The sequence below is a fragment of the Corythoichthys intestinalis genome, chromosome 8 (genome assembly GCF_030265065.1).
Source record: "Corythoichthys intestinalis isolate RoL2023-P3 chromosome 8, ASM3026506v1, whole genome shotgun sequence".
Lineage (NCBI taxonomy): Eukaryota > Metazoa > Chordata > Actinopteri > Syngnathiformes > Syngnathidae > Corythoichthys > Corythoichthys intestinalis.
In genome coordinates, this window is record NC_080402.1 from 22369967 (window position 1) to 22390658 (window position 20692).

The following is a 20692-nucleotide window of genomic DNA, read 5'->3' on the forward strand; positions in this document are numbered from 1 at the left end:
ACACTTAATTTTTCATTGAAAAAGTTTACTTTGACTGAAGCAATCCTTTTTGTGTTTGGGCCATATTATGATAAGGACAAGGAGAAAGCAAAACATGTTTTCAGGTAGCATTGTAGCTTTTTTTTTTTTTTTTTTTTTTTTAAGACTAATGCCCACCCACACCTGGCATCCTGGTAACACCACTGCTGACGGACGAGACTTTACTTGCTGCATGAGAGCAATTTCTAGTTTTATGTGGGTGACAATATATTGAGGGATGATTAACATCATCATTACAGAGATTTTTTTTTTTCATGAGGCAAATGTCTGTATTTTTGTTTTATGCAATAAAAGAGAAATAAAAGCACACTTGAGAAAGTCTTGGTCCCTTTAATGGACTTGCGAGTAGCACAACTGGTACCCAAATAAGACACATCACTACAGTACTGCTTGCAAAGTTTAATACGTTGGTATTATACATCTGTCTCAACACAACAAATGCAATTTGAAAAAGAAAAAAAAGAATTTACTTTATACATATCAGGCTACTAATCATATATATATAATTTGTATATATATATACTGTATATATATATATATATTTATAAATTAAAACAGGCCACTGTGAAAATGAGATGATACAGTCAAGTCTTGCCTCTCCGATAGGCTAAAACGAAAGCAAAACGTTCCATGCTTTGGCTTTGTGGGAGGATAGAAAAAAAAAAATACACCAAATATTTTTCAAAAGCGAAAAGTGCTCTGTCGGGTCTTCGACAGCTTCGCAAGCGACGGCGTCAACTTTAGGCTGGAGCTCGTTTGCTCGTGATAGAAGAGGACTGAAATTTACAGACCGCTTAGTAAGGAAGAAGAGTAGGAAGGGCTAAGCGCTACAGTGACAACTTCTTCCTCTACAGCGTTCAAGGCAGCAAAATAATGACGTGGCGATGTCAAAGATTGCTTCATCCAATGAAGAAAGCGTGTCATAACTAACTCCACGTGGTCCAACAGTACAGGAGAGCCCATGTTACAAGCAAAGCATCCGTTTACTCAGCAAAAAAAAAAGTATTTAAAATTTAAGATGTAAACAAAGACTGCTCTCCCTAGGAAGCACAAGTTTGTCACAGTAGAATACAGCATCACCTGTCGCTAGGCAAAATAAAACCCGGAATGGAGACTTAGTGGAGGAAGGGCTGTACTCATCTTTTTACTTAGTTTTAATATTTTTAAATCAGTCGCTCGAGGCCAGGGAGAAGCAGTCGTGCAGAAGTTGATCTGTAGTTCGTTGCCATTCATGCAATGAGTGGTGAAGAAGCTGCCAAGTGCTAACCAACCAAGCAGCTCTGTACAAGTTTTTTTGTTTTGTTTCAAGTAAGGCAACATTTTGACATGAAGGTGAAATGGACGTGTTTGCGTGTATGCGTGTTGAATTTAAGGTCGACTTAAGTGCAGGTTGAATTTAAATCAAGACCTCACAAGTACCATTTAACAAGCTTTTGGCAGCGTGACGGAATCTTTGAGTGTTGGCGTAAAGTGGCAGAAAACATACAAAAAGTGATTTGGATTAACAAGAGTTCCCGGATGGCTGATCGATGCATTCGAATGAAGTCATCAGTGCGCGGTGTTATCGGCGGTGCTACAAAGTGACAGCAGAACGGGCTAATTCAACAGAGGCCCGTTGGTCCTTCTTCAGTCGAGAGATTTTCAAGCAAAAAGGTGGTCATTGGGGTCCATGGCACGGTTCGTTCCATAATTTCGATCCACACCGCTGACAAAAAATGGGGGTGGTGGACGTTTGCCTGCTTAAAGTGCAGATGGGGGTCTCTGGGACGCATAGCAGCTGAGGTCCTTTTGTCTTTATGGGTCACTGGAGAGGAACAGAGGGGGAAAAAAGATCAGGTAAGCATTACTCAAAGCTTCAACACTTCATATTATTAGACAATGTTGGCAAAATCAGATTGTTGAAAGAGTGGCCATGAATAGAAAAAGATTGCACTCTCTTCAAACTGCAAAATGAATGACCCATCACAACACTTTGTCGAATTCAACATGGCGGTGACATTTACAGATGATTCAGGGACAAAGTGGGGTTTATTAGTTCGGATCCCGCTGCCGCTTGATTATATCCAAAATAAAAATGACTTATTTGGATCCATATTGCAACGTTATTAATAATTATTCATCATGTTGGCATTACCATTAGCATTTTTACTTTTCAACAAACGGTACGTACAATAGGGGTATGACAAAATATCGAAATGGTGATACATTTTGATACTTTGCGTCCCAAAAGGTTATTGATATGCTCATGCCAAGAATTGAGATATCGTTTTAAAAAGGTGCCTATGTTTAAAAAATAATAATAATAATAAGGAACCAACATGTTGCTACCAAAATCATCCACCATAATAGTATCTTAGTTTACTCTACGGCTGGCATTGACGACGCTCGACGCCAGTGGTGTTACCACGATGCCAGTAGTGGGTGGGCTTTAGTCTTACCTGGGAGGGCTTAAAAAAAAAAAAAAAAAAAAGGTAACTTTTTAATAACTATCCATTTTACTAGTTAATAGATCATTAATAAACTGTTGATAAATGATTTATTGTTGATTTGTGAAGTATTTGTTAACAGTTTGTTAGCATTTACAGGGTTTTCTTAACCTGAAAGTTTGTGTAGAAAGGTTTCAAGTTTTTGTGTGTAACGTTTGGCATTTCTATCTTTTCAGGTTAAGAAATGGCGTTCACTTCAAAAGAAAAGGCATTTTGATAAGGGATTTGCAGGCAGCACTCATGTTGCACATTTATGAAAATCTGCCATAGAACCAACAAATATTTGTACTAGTGTTGCACTGATACCATTTTTTAGCCCCGATACCGATACCTGGCTGTGCAGTATCGGCCGATACCGATACCATACCGATACCACCCCATTTATATATATATATATATATATATATATATATATATATATATATATATATATATATATATATATATAATTTTTTTCCCCCAAAGAGCTACATAATTGGATGTGAAATCATTGCTATCAAGGCTTTGTCAGTCTGTTACTTACCTTTGCAAAATAGGAAAAAGACTAGTACAAAGTATAATACTAGCCCAACAGTAAGAAAGTAAAAATAAATTCATAACAATAAACTCTGAATGAACTGAGTAAACTTTTTTAAACCTCTCAAAGGCCAAACAGTGCAACTTTCGTGAAATTATTGTCACATTCTGCTGCTGGTTAGATTGTGTTTTGTTGCTGGGCTGTTAGTGGGGGCGTTCCTGACGTCGCACCTGAATCCAATGCAGGCTCATCAACGCAGCATTAAACACGGGTGATCTCAGAGAAGGCTGCAGAGATACACAACCCTTATTTCTATTTATGAAAGGTGGCAACCCTACTTTGGGAACAGTTCCCAAATTACTGCAGCATTTCTTTAAGTAAAAGACAAAGTAAAGTTGACGTAGTGAACTGACCAGAGATTGTTGCACCGGTCCAGCGCCCTTCCTCTGGATAGCAGTCCTGCTCTTGCAGGCTCAAACTCGTTGTGTTCGTTCACGTTTCATCTTCAAATGTTTTATCAGGTTCGAGGTATTGAAACTGGCCGATTTAACTCCACATCTCGAAACTTTCAGGCCGCAAATCTTGCATGCAGCCATTGATTTTAATCGACAGGATTTGTATTTTGAAATATTTCCCGACCGCCGCCATGTCGGCACCGCCAAGCGGTCTTGTCGTTGGTCAAGAGTGGCTATTGGCCCGTTGTCATTGGTCTGGAGCAGGCCAATAGCGATAGCTGCTTGGTGTTCGCCGTCTTTGTTGGTACTCGCCGATACCGATACCACCATTTCGGGCCGGATCGGCGCCCCCTGCCGATACTAGTATCGGTATCGGTGCATCTTTAATTTGTACTTTACTTTGTATATTTAACCAATAAAACTTATGACCTTCAATATAAAGTGTATATAGTTTTATTAAGATCCATCAACTAGCATGGGCATTGAGAATGGGGTCAACCATATTGGAACATCCTGTAAATGATTAGCAAACTGTCAACAAATACTTCACAAATCAACAATAAATCATTTTCAACAGTTTACTAATGATCTATTAACTAGTAAAACGGATAGTTATTATAAAGTGTTACCAAAAAAAAAAAAATCTACAATGCTCAGATAGGTCGAAATCCAGCATAGGGTTACTGTACCTTAAAACATGTTTTGTTTTCTCCTTGGTCTAAACAAATAAAAGTTGATTTGATTTTATTTGACTTAGAACACATCCATAACTGAACAGTATGGACATGCAGGTGATTTTTTTTTTTTTTAGGTAACCTATTGTGGTTCCTCGGTTTTATTATTATTATTATTATTATTATTGTTATTCTTTGTTCAGCAGCCCCTTTGAGCTCAATTTGACCCCCTTAGAATGCTTCAAAATGCACCAAAATCTGCAGGCAGGTGAAGACAGGTGCAATCGTTGACACCGTGTAATTCCAAATACACTATGTAGCGCCCCCCAGCAGTCATTCCTTGTCCCGCCGACGCTTTGAGCCCTATTTTGACCCCCTCCAGAATGCTTCAAAACTCACCAAACTCAACAGCCAGGTAAACACTGGTGAAAACTTTAATAAAATGTAAAAATAAAAAAATGCGTAAATGTGTGTAGCGCGCCCTAGGAACAAACATTTCATTTCTTCATTCCATTCCATTTCATTCAATACCAAAGCATTCACAGCCACTCTTTCCGATTTTGGGGGCATTTACAGGTGTCTCGTGTTAATTTTAGGGCATTAACTGGTCACTTCCTGTTGAATTTGAGTCACTGCCTATTCATTCCCGGGTCACTTCCTGTTCTGTAACTCATATCAACAGAAAGTGACCCATAAAATGCCCCCAAATCAACAGGAAGTGACTGAAAATCCATCAGGTAATGACCTGAAATGACCGCAAAATGACATTGCCTGGCATTGGCTGCCACTGACGGCCATAGAAGTGGGAGGGGCCCGTTTGAAGTGGGAGGGGTTAATTCGCTGCCACCCTCCCATTTCAAATGGATTGGACGTCTACTAGTGATAAACTTACAGCAGAGGAATGAATATCGCTTGTTTTTGTGTTTATCAGTTTTGTAGAACGATTTCCTGACCAATGCATTGATAATCGTATCACTATATTGTGAGCTTTGTATCGCAAATCGTATCTTATATACCAAGAGGTTCCTACTTCTAACGTACAAGTTTTCAAGTTTTAAGTTTTGCAGCCAGCCGTTGCTCTCTGTGGGGCGTACACACCTCGTACGCTCGCTCCCGAGCAGCAGATTTATTGTCAGTATCTCATTACCTACATAACGTTATACTGCAAGACGACATGTTTATGAAACCCCCAGCACCCGGCCAAGCACCGGGGGAAAACACCACTCAAGAAAGAGAACGTCACTAGAGGAGTTGAGGGAAAGGGAAATCCAATATGAAAAGGGAGAAAACATTTTACTGGAACCTCAGACTTAAAAGACCTGTAGGCTCTAATAAGCCACAATTGTTCTGTTTTACTAAAATGTTATTCGAAACACATAAAATATTGCCATTGATTTAAAAATCTATAATATTTACCTAGTACATGTTGTGACCTACAGAGGTTGCCATGTTTTATGCACGCAATGGACACTCAGGGTGGTGACGTAGTTTGACACATGTGTGCCTTTTTAAAACGATATATCGATTCTTGGAGGGTGCATACCTATAACCTTTTGGGATACAAAGTATCACGACTTATCACCGTAAAGGCTCTTTAGCTGTTCAATGAAAAAAAAGACAGCGAGGAGGCACTTACTTGTCCTCGGCCCGCTCCGGGATGCCGGCGGCCTCCAGCGCGGCTCGATACTGCAGCAAAACGCAGCGGACGCTCTTTACGAAGCCTTTTGAGAGCGGGAAGAGAGGAAAGCCAATGTCCGGGTAGCCGCCGCCCTCGGGCAGGAAGCTCCTATAGCTCTTTCTCCGTTTCTTGGGTCGCACCACTGGCTGGCTGAGTGCTCCGTCGCCAGCTGCGGTGGGTGAAACTGTTTCCGACGTGACTGAAGTGGCGCCTTTGCCATCGCCGCGCCCTCGAGAGCCGTCGCAGTCTGATATGTGTCCGGTCTCTGGCTGTGAGGCGGCCTTGGCAGACGCCCCGAGTCCCGAATCCTCCGGCTCCTCCTCCAAAATACTGTCTCCCACCTTCAGCTTTGCAGCACGCTCGTCCGGAGCCTCGGCACCGGAAGACTTCGCTCGATGAGCCGCAACGCTCCTCTCGGCGGAATCGTGCAGCTCCAGCCAAGCTTCTAATCGGCGGACGAGACGCCAGCCGTTGGTGACAAAGTGGTCCCGGATCTCCTGCTTGAACACCTCCACGGGGTTCTGGAGGAGCTGGGTCATGGACTGGACCATTTTGATGAGGGCCATCTCATTGTAGCAGCGGCTGTTCTCGTAACCCTCCTGGAGGCCGCGGTCGCTGTCGAAGCCCGCCTCGTTGTAGTAAGGCTCATTAACAAGGATCAGACCTGTGCACACACAAGATAGCATTACTTAGCTTTTATCTCAATGAGTTTACATGAGAAATCAATTTTCCCCATATTTAATTTAAATTAGGGCTGCAGCTATCGAATATTTTAGTAATCGAGTAATCGACTGAAAATTCTATCGATTAATCGAGTAATCGGATAAAACAAATATATTTTTAGGTGAAGAGCAATTATAAATATACATGAGAAAACAAGACATTTCATCTAATCTTGATCCATTTTCAATCAATCAATGTTTTTATTTTCGATGTATATTGTTGAAAACGGTCAACAATTGCATCTCAGATGTAACTAGAATAAAAAAGACTAATTCACTGTTTTCACTCAAAAAACTTTTAGATCTTATTAAAGAAAAAATATATATATATATATATCTTACCTAAAAATGCCGTTACGCTTGATAACACACATCACTTAAAAGTTAGGATTTTTTCCCCACGTGTTTCAATTGAATTTCTCTTTGTGTCAAGCCATTTTTAAGTTCTAGTTAAGTTTTAAGTTAGTCTAAACTGTAAGTCCTGATAGGATTTGGAGTTTTTGCAGTGTTCAAAATAAATGTATGATACAGGCTGTATTGGAGAACATTAGGGACCAGTGCTACTTGGTGTTTTATCCAGCAATGACTACTGAGCTAAAATTGATAGTTAGCATGATTAAGTTTTTATTTTACACCCTCATCACTCCACAATGCTATGTTATGTTAAAACCTGAATGTAAGACACGTTAGCCACGCATCGACAGTGGTCATAATTAATTGTAACCTAGCCCTCCCCAGGGGTAACGTTACGTGAGCTAGTAGCGACAGTAACGTTAATCTTATTTATTAGCGCTTAGCGCTCTTTATTAGCGCTTAGCGCTCTACTGCTTTAAGATGGCGGCGGTTTAACTAACGCTGCCCAGACGCGGCCGAGTCTGTCAAATCGCATCTAGTTCAACATACATGTGATCTCTATGAGACTCAGACGCTACCTGTACCAACGTAGCATCGTGCGGGCTAGTATTTAGCAACGTCGGCGTCGTTTGTGTCGGCTGCAGTAAGTTTTTTTCCCCTTCTTCCTCTCCGCACGTGACAGCGCGTTGTCCCGCATTAAAAGTAGTCCGAGCAAAACGTGATGCTTAGAGCTGTCAAAATAAACGATTACTCGAGGTGAATAAAATTACTCGGATCAGTTTTTAAACTCGAGTTACTCGAGTTGCTCGAGTACTCGTTTCAGCTCTAATTTAAATACAGTAGTTTTCAGACTGTATTTTGCAGTTTTGTTTTGTTTTTTGCCCCCCCACCATAATTTGGCTGGGGGTGCGACTTATACTCTGGAGCACCTTATGTGTAAAATTATTAACATATTATTATATAATTTTACATGTTATTTTGGTGTTTTGGAGTGACACTGATGGTTTAGTAAACTTGTTAGCATGTTCTTTATTCTTTAGTTATCTGAATCACTCTTAATAGCTACGTTACATTAACATACAGGGAACATTCTCTGTTCGTTGTTTATATGTCATGTAACATTAACATACCGTACGCTTATTCAGCTTGTTGTTCTCTATTCTATTTTTATTTTAAATTGCCTTTCAAGATGACATGTCTGTTCTTGGTGTTGGATTTTATCAATTAAATTTCCCCCTAAAATATGACTTATACTCCTGTGTGACTTACAGTGCCCTCCATAATTATTGGCAACCCTGAAAAAGATGTGTTTTTTAGCTTCTAATATTTTTTCCTTAATTCAAATAATATGGGACCTTAATGGAAAAAAAGAAAAATCCAACCTTCATTACAAGTGCATTCATTCAGTGGGGAAAAAATCCCACATAAAGAAAAAATTATTTGACATCAAATAATGTTTGTCACAATTATTAGCACCCCTGGTGTTAATACTTTGTACACCCCCCTTTTGCCAACAAAACAAGGTCTGGGGACTGAGATGGCCACTGGAGGAGCTTGATTTTGTGTCTGGTGAACCATTTCTGTGTAGATTTGGCCATACGTTTAGGGTCATTGTCTTGCTGAAAGACCCAGTGATGACCTATCTTCAGCTTTCGGGCAGAAGGCAACAGATTTTGATTCAAAATGTCATGGTATTTCAAAGCATTCATGATGCCATGCACCTTAAGTTTCCCAGGGCCTATGGAAGCGAAACAGCCCCACAGCATCACTGACCCACCCCCATACTTCACAGTGGGTATGAGGTGCTTTTCAGCATGCGCATCTTTCGTGGCACGCCAGACCCACTTAGTGTTTGTTGCCAAAAAGCTCAATCTTGGTCTCATCTGACCAAAGCACAAGGTCCCAGTTGAAGCCTGGGACCGTGTGTATTTTTGTGTGAGTTGTCTACTCAGCTCCCATTTCAGTTTGTGCATAAAAGCATAATTATAAAATAATTAATTGCAATACTATGAAAGCCTACGAGCCCACCAGTCAAAAACACACGTTGCCCTTTTTTAATTCAGAGAAATATCAATAAAAGGAAAAAATAAGGGTATTAGTAATTAATATATACAGTGAGGCAAATAAGTATTTAGTCAACCACCAATTGTGCAAGTTCGCCTACTTGAAAAGATTACAGAGGCCTGTTATTGTCAACATGAGTAAACCTCAACCATGAGAGACAGAATGGAAAAAAAACAGAAAATCACATTGTTTGATTTTTAAAGAATTTTATTTCCAAATTAGAGTGGAAAATAAGTATTTGGTCACCTACAAACAAGCAAGATTTCTGGCTGTCAAAGAGGTTTAACTTCTTCTAACGAGGTCTAACGAGGCTCCACTCGTTACCTGTATCAATGGCACCTGTATTAACTCATTATCGGTATAAAAGACACCTGTCCACAACCTCAATCAGTCACACTCCAAACTCCACTATGGCCGAGACCAAAGAGCTGTCGAAGGACACGAGAGACAAAATTGTAGACCTGCACCAGGCTGGGAAGACAATCTGCAATAGGTAAAACGCTTGGTGTAAAGAAATCAACTGTGGAAGCAATTATTAGAAAATAGAAGACATACAAGACCACTGATAATCTCCCTCGATCTGGGGCTCCATGCAAGATTTCACCCCATGGCGTCAAAATGATAACAAGAACAGTGAGCAAAAATCCCAGAACCACACGGGGGGAGCTAGTGAATGACCTACAGAGAGCTGAGACCACAGTAACAAAGGCTACTATCAGTAAAACAATGCGCCGCCAGGGACTCAAATCCTGCACTGCCAGACGTGTCCCTCTGCTGAAGAAAGTTAACGTCCAGGCCCGTCTGCGGTTCGCTAGAGAGCATTTGGATGATCCAGAAGAAGACTGGGAAAATGTGTTATGGTCAGATGAAACCAAAATAGAACTTTTTGGTAGAAACACAGGTTCTCGTGTTGGAGGAGAAAGAATACTGAATTGCATCCGAAGAACACCGTACCCACTGTGAAGAATGCATGCTGTGAGGCTGTTTTTCTGCAAAGGGACCAGGACGACTGATCTGTGTAAAGGAAAGAATGAATGGGGCCATGTATCGAGAGATTTTGATTGAAAATCTCCTTCCATCAGCAAGGGCATTGAAGACGAGACGTGGCTGGGTCTTTCAGCATTAAAATGATCCCAAACACACAGCCAGAGCAACAAAGGAGTGGCTTCGTAAGAAGCATTTCAAGGTCCTGGAGTGGTTTAGCCAGTCTCCAGATCTCAACCCCATAGAAAATCTGTGGAGGGAGTTGAAAGTCCGTGTTGCCCAACGACAGCCCCAAAACATCACTGCTCTAAAGGAGATCTGCATGGAGGAATGGGCCAAAATACCAGCAACAGTGTGTGAAAAGCTTGTGAAGAGCTCCAGTAAACGTTTAGCCTCCGTTATTGCCAACAAATGGTACATAACAAAGTATTGAGATGAACTTTTGGTATTGACCAAATACTTATTTTCCACCATGATTTGCTAATATTCTCTAAAAAAAAAATTAAAAATCAAACTGTGTGATTTTCTGGGTTTTTTTTTCCCACATTCTGTCTCTCATGGTTGAAGTTTTACACATGTTGACAATTACAGGCCTCTCAAATATTTTCAAGTGGGTGAACTTGCACAATTAGTGGTTGACTAAATACTTATTTACCCCACTGTATGTAGTTAAAAGGCTGTGTGTTTATGTCGTAGTCAGCAGCAAGTATCCACAGTTTGTATTGTTCCTCGTTCTTCATAGAGAATTTGTGAAAACTCTCGTTTCCCGTGTCTTCTGTGTTTCCACAGCCTCTAAATGCACGTTTCACTATGTTGCCATTCTTCAGTTAAGACTCCGGAGACTGATGCTGCATTCGAAGTCAGAGTTTTCCAACCTCAGACCAGGAAAAATATCATTGGAACACCACTCGAACTGGGAGGCACTCGTCGCTAAGTCAGAAAAAAAAGTACCCCGACTTCATGAGTTGCTTCAATCAGACATCAGCCTTAAGAGTTAACTGAGACACTATTATGGTGGAAGATTTTGGTAGCAACTTGTTGGTTCCTTTTTATTTATTTTTTTTTCAGACATTGACACCTTTTTAAAACGGTGTCTCGATTCTTGGCAGGCGCATATCAATAACCTGCTTGGGATACAAAGTATCACGATATATCACCATTTCGATATTTTGTCACACCCCTAGTTTACAATGTGGTCTATTTATCTTAGCTTTCGTTTTTCCTCAACTATTTGATCACATATGAGAAGGAAAGTTTGCTGGATGTCAACATGTCTTTTGATGGCCAAAATAAAAAAAAAAAACGCTTGGAATGCTTTGAGGTCACAACTGGGACCATTCGAGTGGGATACGTCCAACTTCCCACCTTCCTCTAATAAAGCATTAGCACGAGTAGCCGGAGCATTCCTCTCTAATGTGGTCGCATTACGCATCTGATAAAGTAGTCCCGCAGAAATAAATGAATTACGGCGGTTTGATGTGACATTGTTTTGGCCGCATGGGTATTCTGAATTTATTTGTCTGTTTGATCTGTTAATATCGTTTTTTATTGGCATGCTAGGAAGGGACCAATGACTCGCGCTAGCTTAGCCACTACGGTGCCCTGAAAATAATAAATAACTAACAAACTGCAAGCAATATTTTGAAATCAACTCCACCAACTCCGCTTTAACTTGAACATAACTCAAATGTGTAAAGAAATCCAACAAGCAACTCTAAAAACGTGTAAGTTGAGGCACTCTTAGGTCAAGGCACCATGAAATGTAGTCCTTTCAATCATAATTGAGTCATGAGTTATCAAGTACATTCCTAGCTCACATTTAACCTTGAACAGCATGAATGCTTGAAGATGGATCAGGGGTGTCCAAACTGCCCAGTTTTTATTAGCCCACGGCAAATTATGAAAATATCGTTGAATATGGCCTGCACAAGAAGCTTAAATTCAGCCTACATAATGTTGCGCTTTTCAGCTTTATCACTAGATCCTAGATTCAAGTTGGCCCTCGCATCCCTTGATTTTTTTTTTTAAATTTTGGACACGCATAAGATAGATGGATAGATCTGCTAACCTTGTATGGAGATGAGGACTTGCAGCAGACTGGATTTGCTGGTCCATCTCTCATTGCCCTGTCGGTAAAACCAAGGATGAAATTATAACACGGACATACAGCTGAGTATTCGGTCTCCACTTGAACCAGTCCTCGACATATTGGAACGACTACTATTCTAAACTGTAGAGGCCTACCCTGCCAATCCACGTGCCCAGCAGACTGACGCAGACCTTCCCGTTGTTGTACAGGTTGGGATTGAGGCGGCCGCTGCACTGAGAAAGGTAACGAAAGAGGGGCGGCAGCGCCGGGTAGATGTTAGGCAGCTGGATATCGAACAGAAATAGGCCGTCTTCGTAAGGCGTACGAGTTGGCCCCTTGATCAGAGCCGAGAAGAGGTCCTGTGAGAGACAGCCATTTAGATATAATGTAAAACGGGTCACACACAAAGGTGATACATTTTTTGTGACATTTCTTGTTAGCGAACCCACCATCCGGTCTTCAAAAGTTTTGACCATGATGCCGCCTGGCAGTGACGTTGCCAGCAGAGCCATTTCCTTTCTTACGGTGCTGAAGAACTTCTTAGCCTCAGCTGGCTGAAATTCCATTTTGTAAAAAGAGTGTGTCTCTGCAAAAGAAAGAGGGGAGTGGGCAATGGGTTTTTAAAAAAGGCCAAAATTGTATTAATGTGGTTCTGAAAACAGATAAGTGGTAGCATGTCATGGTTAGCATGTTTCGTCCCGATTCAATGACAGCAAATATTAAATAAAGCTAATGCTGTTACGTAGGGGCTGGGAACCTCCGGGTAGCTCACAATTCAATACGATTTGTGATACAAGGTTCACGACAGAAATCTCACGATATGGTGATACAATAATTATTGATACTTGGGTCAGGAATTCATTCTATGATCTGAATAATAAACAGTAAAACAAGGTATTTTCATCCTTTTGATGTGAATTGGACTAAGTTTTTAACTAGTAGACATCCAATCTATTTGAAACGGGTGGGTGGAACATTCGTCCATTCGCTGCCATCCCTCCCACTTCAAACGGATTGTGGCCATCAGTGGCAGCCAATGTGTTCATTTGGGGGTGTTTCACGTCATTTCCTGTTGATATTTGGTCACTCCCTTTTTGTTTTTGGGGCATTTAAAGGTCACTTCCTGCTGATTTTGGGTTGCTGATCAGAAAGTGACTCGAGAATGTCCTCAAATGAACAGGAAGTGACTCAAAATCAACAGTAAGTAACCTGTAAATGCCCTAAAATGAACGAGAAGTGACCTGCAAAAGACTTGAGAATGCTCTGGTTTCAGTGCCATTGACAACCCTACACGTTCAATCGAGTCAAAACGAATTGGATGTCTACCACAGTTTCTGTGTTCTAATGTATTCTAATGCAAGATTTTGGGAGCAACCTGTTGGTTCGTTTTGTTTTTTTTCAACAGCATCACCTTTTTAAAACAATATATCAATTCTTGGCGGGAGCATACTGATAACCTTTTGTGCCACAAAGTATCGCGACCTTTTCGATAAATTGTTACTAGAGTTGGGCATCGAGCATCGATGGAAACCAGTTCTAACACTCCGATGCTCCCAGAATCGTTCGAATTTTAAAATTTATATTCCTCGTTTCGATGCCCTGACCGCTGAGCGGAAAAAAATTGCTTGCTTTCAAAGACTGATATTTATATATAAGTTAAAATTACCCCTGTGAGAAGTTTATTTAATTAAGAAATCCTTGAGAATTTAAGACTAATATAAATTATGCAATTTTTTTTACCCTGCATTTTTTTTACCCTGCCTCTTAAAAGAATCGGAATCGAGAATCGTTCCGAACCTGAATCGAAACGTGGAATCGGAACCGGAATCGCTAAATTTCAAACGATGCCCAACCCTAATTGTTACACTCCTACTGCTATGGCTGTAGGAAGGTTGTTGATCTCTTTCCTGCATTTGAGTGTTGTAAGTGGTAATATAAGTTACGGTCAATATATAAACAGTTCAATTTTCCAATACGATAACAAAAAAGGAAGAAATGATGTACCTGGTGCCCAGTCCAGCACAGAGAACACTTCACCCTTGGCACTTGTAAATGTGACGCCAGGTTTGCCACTACTCTGTTGACACAGTACTGGTGTCTCACTTTGAAAGTCACTGGGCCAATCCTGTCCAGCTACTGGGGTTCGTGGCTCCTCTTCAGAAGGTCTCTCACCCTGAATAGAAAGGAACCAGTGAGGACAAAACACATTTTATAATAAAATGTGTCTTGTCCTCTGAAAAATACGGTAGTTTAGAATAAAAATTTTATTCTAAACTACCGTATTTTTCAGACTGTAAATCGCAACAGTCAAAGAATGCACAATGAAGTGGAAAAAAACATGCAAGTCGCACTGAAGTGAAAGTCATGTTTGGGGGGGCATTTTTTTAAATCGATCAGACACAAGAAGAAACTATACATTAAGGTACTAATAGTGAAATGTAGAGCAACAGGCTAAATAGGCATTTGTCAATGTAACATTAACAGTTTTCGGATAATTACAGAATAATAATATGCTGTCAGCGGTCAGATTAAAAAAAAAATAATAAATTTTTTAAAAAAACATAAGTTGCACTTGTGAAAAATGGGTTTTTCGTACTAGCGTCAGCCCAGTGTGAAGAGCGCAAAATGAGAGGAGCTACGTAGCCTGTCAGGAGGACGTTGTCAGGAAGTAAAATGCGGCAAGCATATTTTCTATAGTCCCAAGCACCAATGCTTTTATTTTTTCATTGTAACACAAGAAAACAGCGAGTTTTCCTATTTAAAGGAGTAGGGGGCATTATAATAGCCGTGTAGCCGTGTAAGTTTTACTAGTTTCGGTAAGAAGGTGAATAGTTTTTTGTTGTTGTTCGTGAACTACATTTCCACACAAATGCACATCGAGGTACCATTTAGCTTCGCGAGTAGAGGTTTGAGAGTAATTTCTAGAGTGTCCCAGAGCTCGCTGAACTTTTAAAAAGCGCATTTATCACGGTTTCGTCGGCCATGGTTTGTGTATATCCATCTGCCGAAAAAGCCTGATAGCACAGATTTATACCGTATTGGCCCGAATATAAGACGGTGTTTTTCGCATTGAAATAAGACTGAAAAAGTCGGGGTCGTCTTATATTCGCGGTCTAGACATTATACCCATTTACGACACTAGATGCCGCCATATATCATTGAAGCGATGTTCTGTCAGATCTCAGATACTCTGAAGTTTAACCAGTTTGCATTATTTTATTGCAATGTTTCTCCTCATTCAGATTTGTTTCAAGACTACAGTTACAGTTAGACTTCACTTTGATGGTAAATGCAGTTATTGCAATTTTGTTGTTTTATCACAATATATTAGTTTATTTATATTTCAAAAACCAGAAGCCATTCATTTACAAATGTGATTGCACTTTAGTTAACATATTTAAATGTTCAGATATTAAGATTTGAATGAGGCAAAATAACATGCTTTTTTTCTCAAATATACTGTTATAATCATTTGTTTCAGGTGTACTGTGATTTCTGAATAAAAATTAACTTTGTGTTCAAAAAGTCTTTTTTCAAACTGGAGTCTTGAAAAAGAGGGGGTCGTCTTATAATCAGGGCCGTCTTATATTCGGGCCAATACGTTAAGTACGCTTGCCCCGTTGTTGCATTGTTGACGTCAGCGCCGTGGCGCTCTGAAAATAAAGCAAGGCTCTATTTTGGGCTCCTCCTCTCAGCGCAAATCCAATTTAACTTGCCTTTCCGCCCAAAATAGCCGCCCTACACTCACTTTCGCCGAGAAGTCCCCTCCCACATACACAATGAATCGGTTGCCGCTGAACCCTTCCCACGAGGCTGCCGCTAGTTTGAAGCGGCCTTAAGTCGCAGGCCCAGCCAAACTATGAAAAAAGAGCAACTTATAGTCCAAAAAATACGGTAGAAAGTTTCCATCAGAGCTGTTATGTTCAATAAATATGTAACAGCTGATCACCAAGATGGACTGAACAACTTGGGGATTTATGATATCAATCCCAAAATTGCCAAGCCCTACTGAAGACTTAAAGATTCTCAGAACGTACCTTTGTCCCTTTACTCGCACCTCCTGCTTCTACTACAGCCTCCATTTTCTCTTCCTCCACAATGGCCACATTATCCAGAGTTTTTCTTAGGTTCTCCTGTAGCTTCTTGAGGTCATCCAAGAAGCGCTTTTCCAGGTCACCCAGGAAGCGCTTTTCCTTATTGGGTTTTTCCGGGGCCGTGGGCGGCGCCGGACTCACAACGTTTGCTGCCGAAGCAGGTGCGACAGAAGTGGGAGATGTCGGCGAGAGGCCGGTCCAAAGCTGCTCCACAGTCATGTTCTTCAGGCTTTCCAGGATCTTTAAGGCCTCCTTTAAATCCCGGAAGCCTTTAGTTGGCTTCTCCGATCCATTAACAGCACCTGCTGGAGTGCTCCAAATGACATAGCTTGTAAGAAAGGCACCAATTTTTGCATTTCTCAAACTAATGATAGGGACAATAGAAGGAATTTGTCAGCTGAATAATTTACTATCATTTCGGTGATATGTATCGCCATATCGCCCTGCATTTTGAGTCATCTCTTAAATGTAAAAATAAGCCCTCACCTCCCCCAGAAGCTGAACTCGCCACAACCGTCGCATCACTTTCATTTCCAACAACTTCTTTCGTGGGACTGCTAACCCCGACTTTGTCCTCTTCTTGAGGAGGAATGATGAATGTGGAGTAGCAAGACGTGGGGGTTACTATCTCAGTGGCGTCCCTGTTGTTAAGGTTAAAGTCCTCCTCTGCGGGGGCGTCATTAACAGTCTCCCAGCTGTCGCTATCGTCCTCCCACTCTTCAGTGGAAAGGATGCTGCTGGTCTCCTCCACAGAGTCGTCGTCGGTCTCCTCGATCTCAGAATCCACGCAGTAAAGATGCTGGAAAAGAAATCAAAGAACTATGATGACAATAGCTTTTTTTCGTCATTTTGGTAATAGGATTGTAAAGCACCTGCGGGAGGACAATGGTCATGGAGTTATCTGCCCATACCACCTCCACCTTGCTGCTAACATCCACCTTGAACACTTGGCCAACTGCTGTCTGAGAATGGGGATAGACTATGTCAAAATTAGGGATGTCCCGAACGCATATTTTCGCACACCAGTCCGAGTAACCTGATTTTGAGAGTCCCGATCCGATAACAGAAAACATTTTTTTAAATTCTTTTCTATTTTTAATTTGAAAAATAGACAATTTGGAGGCCTTAACATGCTCGATAATTCACCAATTTGATGTAATTTTTTAAATAATTTTGTGACCTTGCGATAAACCGTAACAAAATGGCTCAACATCGCCTCCTTGAAGTTTTCAAAAAGGCCTATTAGGTTTTTTAATGCAGAGCGATGAAATTTGGAGAGTTGATCCCTGGTGCAAAATTACACCAAAAAGTCTCCTTGACCCATATCCCAAACCCAACAGGAAATCGGGTATTTTGGATTGAATGAGAAAAAATATGCAATTTTAGTCAATTTTACTGGGTGCACATTTGAGACATTGGCACATAGGAAGTTAGTTGGATCCTGGAAATTGGTGAGAATATTCATGAGACATGAGATCTAAAGTTATCAAAATGGTGAGTTTTCATGGGCCTTCATGGGCCTGACCTGCACACTGCTGCACAGCTCAGTTGCGCCTCCTTTTTTTTCGAACCCTCTTCGATAAGGGTTTTTCCACTTAGGTGTGTGAATGTATTTCTCACCTCCGGATATACTAATACACCTCTGTCAGCCATTTCCACAACACAAAAGAAGTTCCACACACACAAAAAAAAATAAGAGGAGAGTTTCCAGCACTTGTTAGTTTCTCATGAGATGATTAGAGGGGGACGACCTGCCACTACCCTGAGCTGGATTGCAACAAATGAAAAAATAAATGTAATACCACAACACTATACTGTTGCGGGGGTTGAATAATTTTTAACATGACTCTTATGATTTTTTCGTCATTGTGCATTTTTGGCCAATGACTTCTAGTTTGAAAAATATGTTAATTATAATGTATGAGTTCCTATTTAATTAAAACAGTTTGTTTTGCATTGTTTTACGTTCCAAATGTAAATCATATTTTTTGTCACACCATTACGCACCTAGCCATGACAAAACAGTTATAGTTGTACTAACCCACCCCTCTGAAGTTAACCATAACTTGAACCGCTATAAAACAAGTGCAAGAATAACAGAGTCAAAAAAATTCTTCTGATTGCTGAAAAAGCTTGACATAATTTAAATACACCTCACCTCATTTTCACAGTCGTTCTCACCGACCTCGGAGTTCCATAGCCTGATGACAATGTCAGTGATGCGGAAGTGGTAATCTGGGTGATCCGCTATGTCGTACACACTGACATCCTCTTCAACACCAACAACCTGGTGTCGGCGAGAGAGGGGATATATATTACCGGTAGGGCACATTCTCCCCCCCCCCAATCAGGGTACTGTCTTCATGACTGACCTCCACGTCGTCACTGGTGGCGTTAAGTTTGATCCACTTAACTACACACGTCCTGCCCCTGTGGTCACCAGACTGAATCACACCATACAAGCCTGGATCCTGGAGAGCTTGGGCTATTGTAAGTCACATATATATTTTAGAGATTATGGAGAATATTAACCTCCAATTTCCATTATATAATATTACAGAAAATACACCAGCTGAGGTAGAATACAGGAAACATCATGGCTGATGGCCATGTGTTCAAAGGCAAACACAAAATGATGAGCTAAGGAATCGGAATAGAGCCCTTTAATTGCTTACGTCGTTTGTCCACAATAAAATCGCCAGGGTAGAACTCGTGGCCGTCTAGATGCTGGATAGGGACGAGGTCATTTGATCGTATCCCTTTCTCCAAGTGTCCGTCCTTCCACATGACATCAACTGTGGTCTTGGTCAATATAACTTGGACAGCCACACTAAACATTGAAAACATACACACATTGTTTTAACCAAAGAAATACCCTAATAAATGAGAAACTAACTGGATGTATCAATATTTTAAAATAACATGGATATAGTATATACTACTTGCATTAGAACAGGAACCTTAGGTTAAAATGTCTTTACTTTGCACTTCAAAAGAGACATGGTCCCTCTATATTCAAAAGCATTATAGAAAGAAACCAAATCCCACCTGTTTCATATGTTTATCCACCTAATCTTTTGTAATTAGAATTTTTTTAAAATCATAGCAGTTATACATTTTACTGGTACACAAAATGAAGTAGCTATCAGGCACATGGAATTATGTAAATACTAGGCCTGAACGATATTGGAAAAAACTAACGATTTTCAGGGGGGTTGCGCTATCTTGCGATATATATTGCGATATTAAAACTAGATGAATTTGGTTAGATACTTTGGTTGACTCACCATGACCACATTTTATTCATACAATACCGCTTATGATGACAATTGCTGTATATAAACGGCAGAGGTAGGTAGCAAGTTACTAGCAACGCGTTCCATTTACTCAGTTACATTTACTTGAGTAACTTTTTAAGAAAAATGTACTTTTTACTTTTACTTGAGTAAATTCATGAAGAAGAAACACTACTGTTACTCTGCTACTTTGGATTACGCTAGAGTCAATACATTTTTCCTTTTTATTCTACATATTGACTTTATTTTTGTCAGTCATGCCAACAGTAGCTCCACCAGTTTCACCAATGAGATGTCGCAACAATAATCACATGACACCATTATACCAATCAGCCTCAAGCTTGCTGTTCTTCTATCATGCCAGCCTGTTCAATCGCGTCATCTTTAAAGCACCATAAAAATTTAAGTATTTGCTGTATGTGCTGAGAAAAAACACGATATTTAAAAATAATATTAATAAAAAACAAACATTGTAAGCAGTTACTCACAATGTTACTAATTACTTGAGTATAGTTTTCACCAAATACCTCTTTACTTGTACTTGAGTACATTTTTTGTACAATTTTTGCCTACTCTTCCCAGCTCTGATAAAAGGGATCCAGGAGGCCATGTCTCTGTACACGTGCTGCTTTTATGAAGCAAAAAAAAAAATTGCACCTCCTGCGATAGGACTATTGCGCATGTGCTCATTGCAATGGCGATGTTAAACCGATATATTGTGCAGGCCTAGTAAATACAACTACAAGGTGACAATAAAAACGCTTATTTCATTCCGATTTATTATTATTCAGGCATGAAAATGGGTCAGGGGTTAAAAAGGTGAGAAGGGTGTGGAGGAAATACGTTCCGGTACACTGTACAAACCCAACAAAATATTCAGCTCTGTCGACCCGCATTGTGTTTTAGTGATCTGCAGGAGGCACCACACAGTGTGTGCCATCTTAGTCACCCCACGATTCGATTAAATTACGATTCAGGTTGCTACGGTTTGATTATTGAACGATGATATACGTTATTGACGATGATCACGATTATCGATGCATCATCATAGACATCATATGACATATGTAAAGGTACCACCGTATGCATGTTTTGCAAAACGCCTCAACTTCCTTGGAATTGAGTTTGTATAGTGGTCTTTGTGTTTGAATCCATTTTAAAAATAAGTTTTCTACAGTTAGTACACAAACCTTTCAAGTGTGTAATGTATCTTTTAATGCCATGTGCAACAAAAAGAGGT

At 40.3% G+C, this 20692-nt stretch overlaps 1 protein-coding gene across 3 annotated transcripts in view; it reads right to left on the bottom strand.

Annotated features, from left to right (window-relative positions):
* Window positions 1–219: 219 nt before the first annotated feature.
* The window catches only part of ube2o (ubiquitin-conjugating enzyme E2O), a 45073-nt gene continuing 24600 nt past the window's right edge, over window positions 220–20692 (bottom strand). The window contains exons 12-23 of one of the 3 annotated variants that reach the window (XM_057842741.1): window positions 18832–18986; window positions 18529–18641; window positions 18315–18443; window positions 17029–17118; window positions 16643–16955; window positions 16100–16458; window positions 14067–14235; window positions 12512–12648; window positions 12218–12421; window positions 12042–12099; window positions 5808–6513; window positions 220–1843 (exon numbers count right to left, since the gene is read on the bottom strand). In XM_057842741.1, the coding sequence (XP_057698724.1) occupies window positions 1834–1843; window positions 5808–6513; window positions 12042–12099; window positions 12218–12421; window positions 12512–12648; window positions 14067–14235; window positions 16100–16458; window positions 16643–16955; window positions 17029–17118; window positions 18315–18443; window positions 18529–18641; window positions 18832–18986 (2443 nt within the window). In that variant the 3' untranslated portion in view covers window positions 220–1833. Of the gene's footprint in view, window positions 1844–5803; window positions 6514–12041; window positions 12100–12217; window positions 12422–12511; window positions 12649–14066; window positions 14236–16099; window positions 16462–16642; window positions 16956–17028; window positions 17119–18314; window positions 18444–18528; window positions 18642–18831; window positions 18987–20692 lie in introns of those variants that run through there. The other 2 variants (XM_057842740.1, XM_057842742.1) reach the window with 2 other exon arrangements.